The sequence below is a fragment of the Sinocyclocheilus grahami genome, unplaced genomic scaffold (genome assembly GCF_001515645.1).
Source record: "Sinocyclocheilus grahami isolate Dianchi unplaced genomic scaffold, SAMN03320097.WGS_v1.1 scaffold55.1, whole genome shotgun sequence".
Lineage (NCBI taxonomy): Eukaryota > Metazoa > Chordata > Actinopteri > Cypriniformes > Cyprinidae > Sinocyclocheilus > Sinocyclocheilus grahami.
The window spans coordinates 490,356-498,973 of record NW_015505234.1 but is presented as its reverse complement, the minus strand read 5'-3'; the positions used below and the strand labels follow the sequence as shown (position 1 = coordinate 498,973).

Genomic DNA, 8,618 nt, shown 5'->3' with positions numbered 1-8,618 from the left:
ATTAGGATAGGACAATGTTTGGCCGAGATACAACTATTTGAAAATCTGGAATCTTAGGGTGCAAAAAAATCTAAATATTGAGAAAATTGCCTTTAAAGTTGTCCAAATGAAGTCCTTAGCAATGCATATTACTAATGAAAATACATTTTTGATGTATTTACAGTAGGAAATTTACAAAATATCTTCATGGAACATGATCTTTACTTAATATCCTTATGATTTTTGGCATAAAAGAAAAATCTATAATTTTGACCCACACAGTGTATTTTTGCTTATAGCTACAAATTTACCCGTGCTACTTATGATTGGTTTAGTGGTCCAGGGTCACATATAGTATATGGTATACGCCATCGATTGAAAGTTTGAAGTCAGTAAGATTTTCTTTTTGAAAGAATTAATACTTTTATTCAGCATGGATGCATTAAATTGACCAAAAGTGGCAGTACATGCATTTATAATGTAAAAAAAAATATATATATTTTTCAAACAGACAAGCTTTGTGACGACTTCACAGTAGCTTTTCGGTTACTGCTGAGTGAGTGATATGACCTCTAGACAGGCGTCTGTGGTGTGCTGTTGACAGAAATGTGCTCTCCATCCTCACTGAGTGTAGGCTACTAATCGCCTCAGCTACTTCTATAGAGCCACAGCCAATTTGCATCAACTGCTCCTTCGCCTTTAATGATGTATATGAATGACAATTAAAGAAATATGAACACCGACTTCCATGGCAACAGTCGGAGAGGAATTTGAAGTAAGCAGCTTATTAACAGCATATATGAGGAAACTGTGATGTCTAGGTTTACTCCACAAAAACCAGTCATACAAGCTGCCTGTCTCAAGCATTTCCCTTATTCTCATTTGAACATCACAAACACATTTGTTTTGATCTGCCATTTCATAATATGTTGTGTTGTTGCCCTATGCTGACCGTCATCTTTTGTCTTTGATGAACTGTGCTGCTGTCATAGCTTATCAAAATGAAATTCTTGATTAAGGGAAACTGAAATTCAATTTCACAGCTTATATCATTCTGTTTAGGATACATCTAAATATGGTAATACATTGTGCCATATTTTAAAGAAGACCTGTTACTGCGAGTCACAATGATATCACATAATATGGCATTATGTTATTCAATATTTGGCAGCCTACATGGATTAAGCAAATCCACATTATGACAAGTCTGGATATAAAAAGTTATTTAAATAGAAATGGTTCTTTTAAAGATGGCATGAAATGCATGTTATTGATCTTATTTTTTTAAATATTTTTTTTTACCTTGAAAAGGTTTTAACTCTGTCTTCTTATGTATGCTGGACCAATCATTTAGTCTGCTGGATTGGACCAAGTCCCCACCCTACTTTTTTCCCCTTTTAAATAATTACCGGATGAACGTCACAATATCAGAAATATCTGTTGCATACATTGTGATATTAAAAATGTATGTCAGAGTAGAATTAGGCCTTATCAGTGTTGGGAGCAAAAACAATTAAACTTTATATAGATTTTTTGGTTGTTTATCCATCTTTTCATGAGTGATCTGAAATAGTTTTTTGGCACCATGCACAGATTTGTAATACAGGATTGACATCTATAGAACTGTTTTATAATAGGACTAACACTGCATATTTGTGGTCACATGATGTAGATTAAAGTTACAAATCAATTTTAACTAATGCTTATTCATGCTCTATACTGCTGTGCTTATCTTATTTGAATTGTCATATTTCTATCTTTGAACGGTAGTGTAGAATAGTAATTTTAGTAGGTTAAAGTATAAATTAACATGTACTAGTGTGGGAATTGAGGCTGTACTATTTTGACTTGACGTGAAGTTTCCACACAATGTCGTCTTTGATGTTCTGTAGCCAAAGGCATCTCTACTGCTGGGGTTCATTTAGATAGTGGTCAGATTTACTGTATGGAGCATGATTCAGGAAAGTGGGAATTACCCAGAATCTGTGACTGAACACTGATAAGAGTCTTGAAATTAAGACCAGTAATTCTGTTTTGAAATGTAAGCTTGAATTTAATTAGAAAATCATCCTAATAAAATCTAAATCACAAAACTTATGAAAATACTGTCAAATGTAATTTGTTTAGAACCTTCTTTGGGTTTTCTAAAAGTTTCACTTAAGCGTAAACTTCAAGCTTGACATCTTTTGAAAGATGCTCCACCACTGCTCAAGTCAGTGTTTTATGCTATTCATGTACAGAGTGATCACATTATGAAAATATGACAGGATCAGATTCGTTATTAACAGTCTGAAAGCTGGAAACTTCTGGAGTGACTGTGTAATGGGTGTTTATCATTAAGAAACAAAGTGCAGGCCCTTTGCTGGAAAAGGGAGAGGCAGGAAGAGTGTGATGTCAGACAGGGAAGTGAACGGGAAACAGAACGAGGGGGAGGAGTGGGCTGTGGAGTGCGCGGCGGCCTCCCCATTTCCTGGCAGCTTCTCTCTTTCTCTTTCTGCCAGTGCTGTGAAATTATGAGTAGAGGATGAAGACCAACACAGCTGGAACTGTGATTGTTCCTTCTACTACTCATTTGCTTTAAAGAGTCTTAAGAAAAAACAGAGGAGTACGTCTTGTTTTTTTTCATCATTCATCAGAAGACAACTCTGCAACATGTACAGTGGATATGGAGGTACTCTGAGATTTATGAATAACAGTTTTGTGAGATATGATCTTGGTATTTGTCATCTAATATTGTTGAGTTACAGCTAGGGATATGCCGGTAACAAATTCTCATGTTGCGTTTTAATTGCTAATGCTTTTATCACGATATTATCACGATATTGAAATTTAGTTTATAAAAAAAGTGCTGTCATAATACAGTATAACAGGTTTAATAACTTTTTTTCTTATAACAAAAATAACTGAACATTTAAATGCAATAAAGCAATACAGAAAATGTATAGTTAAAAGATAACACAGATTAAAGTGCAAAAGAACTATAAAGACCAATAGGTATCACTTTACAATAAGACCTCATTAGTTAACCTTAGTTAATGCATTAACATTCACAATGAGCAATAGCTACATTTGCTACAGAAGTTATTAATCTTTGTTAAAAAAATACAAGTCATGTTAGCTCATTAAATAACACAGTTGCAACTTTCGATTTTAACAACGTGTTATTAAATATTGTAATTACCTAAGATTAATGAATGTTCAGAAGAATTTTTCATTGGCAGTTTATGTTAACTAATGAATTAACTAATGTTAACTAATGAAGCCCTAATGTAAAGTGTGACCGAACAATAAAGAATCAAAACACTTTCAAACAATATCTAGGGCATGTTGTAGTCCAGATTAAAATGTAAAAAAAGATTGAAAATAAATAGCCTATTAAGTCTAAATATTTAAGTATTTGGCTCTGTGATGAACATTATAGCAAATACACAAATCTGAATGACTGTTTAAATCATTTAAACAACTTTCAGAAACAGAAAGTAGTGCAGCTGCTTTGTTTACAGGGTTTCCGGGGTAACGGCTGCATTTAAATGAATTATTATTATTATTATTATTTCTGCAGTTTAGCGTCATCTGCTGTCAGAGAGTGAAAGTGCGCTTTCATCCAGAGGTCTCTCACATGCTCCGCCATGTGCTTCTCATCCGCGCTTATTTACATCAGAGTGCGCACGCTTCTTTCACGCAGCATACAGTGGTGTTGTGCATTTTGACCAGTTGATGGGAAAAGTATTCTTAAAATGCATTCAAAATTCTAAATAATTTGTAATATATAATCATTCACGGTATTTAGAAGTACCCACGATAACAATATTGTGCATATTCATTACCGTGATATATCGCATTACCGAATACCGGCACAAGTCTAGTTACAGCTGGAATGTTGGTGTTCATGTTGTAAAGGGTGTTGAGTTTTGGGTATGTGTACAGTCAGGCGTGTTGTGAATGGAATATTTTGGATGTTTATTGAATTAATTTTCTGTTTTTATTGTGGAATGATGTAGAAAGATTTCCTTTTCTCAAAGTTAAAAATCGCCAACAATGGCTCAGCTAAATTTTGTTTTGCCTCTCTAATGACGCTGGCAGCCATAGTTTAAGTACACAAGATGTGATAATGTGGCACAAAAGTTCTTTTTTTCTTTTCCTCAAAACAGAAAATTCAGCTGAAAAGCGGTAGGAAATTAGATTCTTCTCAGTTCTGTGGTCAGCAGTAGTGAAGTGAAAGTAATCTGAAAAGACACATGATATAGTTCCTCACATCAGGAGTTGTGTATGTTTTCACAGGCCTGAGTTAGTTTGGAGGGCAATGATGGTGGATTTGTGGTTTTCTGCATTGTCCAGCACTGTTTCTGTCCAGATGTTTCTGGGTTTTGTGGTGGGACCATTGTCATCCTGGGACAGACGTCCCACTGGGTTCCCATGTGATGGTTCAATTGGAGTGAGAGAGAGTGGACACTCAAAGTGTGTTTACTTTGGGCTACGGTTCAGCCTGGCACCTCGGGGTCATCTAGAACAAACACACAGGGAGGTCCTTAAGTTTAGCCGGTCCTCCCGGACTATACCTCTGGTTTACTTAAGGCCTGTTCAAGCAGAAGCTGTAAACACTCGTTCAGATGATCCTCACAGTTCCTGACCACAGGCCTGGCCAAATGTTGCAGAGAACTGTTGAAAGAAATGGCTTCTTATTAATGATATCTCTTAACTTTTGAGCTAATTCAAAGGTTTGCAGTTGGAGAGGGAGGAAAAGGGAAACAGAGCCAGTTTCTTGTTTCAGGCCTTCGCTCAGAGAATGAAAGGAAGGATGCACCATGTGAGGCAAATGTTAAGTGCTTACGGATTTCAAAAAGCCACATGACTATTATTAACTCTCAAGGTGCTTGTTGTCACATCCTGGTATTGAAGAAAGATTTCCACAGCAGCATTTCATTACAAAATATTGATTGATGATAGTGATAGCAATAAAGCAACCTGGCCAAAAAAGTTCAGATGATATTTTAAAAAATAAATAATATATTTAATATATAAAATGTATTCTAAAAATAATTGGTATTGGCAGGAAATTGCATTTATTCTTATTTAAAACATTGAGTCCTTAAAATGGTATTGGGCTAATTAAATAACCACTTGTGATGCACTGACATTTTGGCAACTGAAAATATTCGGCCAAAAACAAATTTTCAGTTTTGTCCAAAATGGAAATCGAAACGGAAATCATGGAGCTTGACAATATAGCTAGATTTCTTGTTTTTAATCGATCCAAGAACCAAGATATTTTAAGTCTATACTGTTTTAAGTTGGTGCGTAAACAAACAAAACATCACTAAACCTTATTTGTAGTGGGCCTACCATCCAAGTAACACAATAAGCTTTGTGTTTGTTACTTTTGATATGAAACTAAGTCGGAGCTTTCCAATTCTGTCAATTTTATAACAATTCAAACAATACATTTCATTTTGACACTCTTTAATAAGATGTGAACCGATCAACTCTGCCTCTTTACTACTAGCTACAGAATGAAATAAACATGAAGAAACATCAGAAGGTATGTTGAAAGAAATGTATCATGTATAATACAGAAAATGTATCATGTCTCATGTAATCACTTAATGTTTCAAATGCAGAGAGATATCATTCAAACAGCTTGTAAACAATATGTCACGTAACATTACATTTGCCTATCAATGTCCATAAACATGTTAGTCAGCTAAAAAAAACATTTTGTACATATACATTTTGGTGCATAACTGTTAATAACATTTGCTAATATATTTGTATGAATCATTTACAGAGCTTTATATATTTTTTATCTTCAAATTGGAGGTAATTTTACAGGGACAGGTTGTCAAGTGAGATTGGAAAGGTGCAGAATTGACCCAGATATCAAGCTGTGATGTTTTGGGAACCATCTGAAGCACTTTGCTTGTTCCCGTAGAGGTTTTTACAAATTTTTTTTTTGGACTTGGCTTTAGGATTCTTCCCCTCTGACTGTGTACCCTACTAGTGTTTGTTTGACAGACACCAGGCCCTGGTAATCTCTGATATGAATGGAATGTGTCCGAGACAGAGAGGCTACCGGCTCCAACATAATGAATGTCCTATCATCACGACTTTCTCAGGGAGACCGCACTGGCAAGCTTACTTTTATTTCACAGGTGTTCACCCCAACCACTCACAATGTGTGGATGGAGCTCGAAAACTGGCACTATAGAGCTTTGAAGAACAGTATGCTACATAAAATGTAGCCTGGTAAATCATCACATTAATTTGAGTTGGTTGACAGCGTGTCTAATGGTTGGTTTCCAGTTGGTTTGTGTCAGATCAGGGGTGGGGAGGCCCCCAGGTGCTTTGTTGGTCTAGAATAATCCTGGAGCAAAGCCAGACCACCAGAACAATACAGCCACTCTGATCCACATGCTTCAGAAGAGCCTGACCAGCTTTGATTATTGTGAAAACAGTTGACATGCAGTTGGAGTGTCCAAATATTTCATAAGTGGTGGCTTTGGGTCCTGTTGGACAGGTGGGAACCCGGCACAGAGCAACAATTGGAAGGATGAGGCTTTGATGGTGTTTATTTGTTCTTCATGAAAGGCACCGGTGTATGAAGGGAATGTAGGAGACATTTAATTCCCACACAAGTCATGGTGAAGTCACTTGCCTTGTTTACCTGGTGACACAAAGGAGGAAGGAGACTCGCCAGAAGGTGTGTTTGTGCTTGTTAAGTGGTTTGTCAAGGGAAATAATTTCTTCTTAATTACTGATGTTCATTCAGATGCTGTTGATTGAAGTGGATCTTCTGTAGGTTTCTTTTACATGGCAGTTTTTTGGGAGTCACTGTAATTGGCTAGAATTGAATGAGTGTTATTTTGACTAATCTAAGGATGATGAAGATTAGTTCAAGGATGCGCTGATATTAAATGTCTGTCCAATACCAATGCTAGTTGTTAGTTGATAAATGCCTGATATTATGATTTTATATTATTTTGTATATATATATAAATAAAAAATAAAATATCAACACCTAAAATAAATCATTTCAAATGATACAAGTGAATTTAGGCATCACAAAATTATATAATGTACAGTATGAAATTTGGATATTAATTTTGTGATTTGCTAAAGATGTTATTAAACAATGTTATTAAATTGTGTTTTTAAAGACTACCTTTAAGTGAGATGATGGCTAAGGTAGTCTAAAGATAAAAAGGGAAAATTACACATGCATAATTAAATATCCAATATTGACTGATTAAGAAAAATTATATATATAAAATAAAAAATATAAATCATTTCAAATGATACAAGTGAATTTAGGCATCACAAAATTATATAATGTACAGTATGAAATTTGGATATTAATTTTGTGATTTGCTAAAGATGTTATTAAACAATGTTATTAAATTGTGTTTTTAAAGACTACCTTTAAGTGAGATGATGGCTAAGGCAGTCTAAAGATAAAAAGGGAAAATTACACATGCATAATTAAATATCCAATATTGACTGATTAAGAAAAATTATATATATAAAATAAAAATGTTTAATATTGTCCAAAATCCAATATGGTACCAATTAGACATATTTTCTTCAACCAGGGTTCATTTAATATAATTTTATGTGATTTTTTTTCCACATAGTGTAAATGGATTGTGTTATGTCAGCAAGAGAAGTATAAAACTGTAGAGGAAATCGAGAAATGTAGGGGTTATCTGTACTGATAGTTCGCTGCAGATGTTATTGTTCTGTCCTCTCTCCATCAGACAGTGGAATATCCTGAGGGAAATGAAAAAATTCCACTTCCCTCAGTGTTTCCCCTCCTCCATGCTTGGAAGCACAAAGGTTTTTATTTTCCATCAGTATCAACAGACCTTGCTGCGTTTACACTCTTCACTGATCACAAGACAAACAAAGAAGCGTTAAATAATTAAAATCTGAAATGCTTGTGAAATATTTACATCCTTACTTTGCTCAGAAAACCTTTTTGTTATAGTTGTTTTAATTGAGTTAATTATTTACTTCATTAAACATTGTAATTGAGAGAAGACAAATTTCTTATTAAAACTAGGCTGTGCAAAGCCCACTTTTGCATTCAGTTTACTCGAAAAACAAAGCCATCAGAGCTTTCATTTAAAAAAAACCCTGCAAGTTTCCAAGTAAGACAATCTGAAGTTTTTCCACTCTGTGGAGGTTTTAGGCTGGAGGGCAGAATATGTCCTGCTCCGTACCCCAGCCGTGATGCTCTCTTGCTGGGCACAGTGCAAAGAATTCTCCCTTTAGCAACTCTGGTGGCCTCTGAATGAATTTCCCATAGCTGAAATACTTTAGTCAGCCTAGAGAGTCACAGGTGGGCTTTAGGGTCCTCAATAAAGCAGAATTACCTGTCAAGTAGGGATGTTCCGAGCCGTTGTCAAGGATCTGGATCGGGGCCGATTAAGCATTTTTTGACTGATAGGTATTGGCTATCCTAAACCCAATCCTTATTTTACTTCAGCTATCATGCCGGTGTCATGCAGTAGGTGGTGATGCCTTCCAGTAGGTTTGCCAACCTCAATTAAAAGGAAAAGAAGACACACAAATGAGCATGCGAGAACCAATGAGGTCTGTCCTAGCACCACACACACACACACACACACACACACACACACACA

At 35.4% G+C, this 8,618-nt stretch overlaps 1 protein-coding gene across 1 annotated transcript in view; it reads left to right on the top strand.

Annotated features, from left to right (window-relative positions):
* The first annotated feature begins 8,466 nt into the window (after window positions 1-8,466).
* Window positions 8,467-8,618, top strand: part of LOC107583846 (protein FAM65A-like) — a 23,901-nt gene continuing 23,749 nt past the window's right edge. The window contains exon 1 of the mRNA XM_016270201.1: window positions 8,467-8,482. Coding sequence (XP_016125687.1) covers window positions 8,467-8,482 — 16 coding nt within the window. The remainder of the gene's footprint in view (window positions 8,483-8,618) is intronic.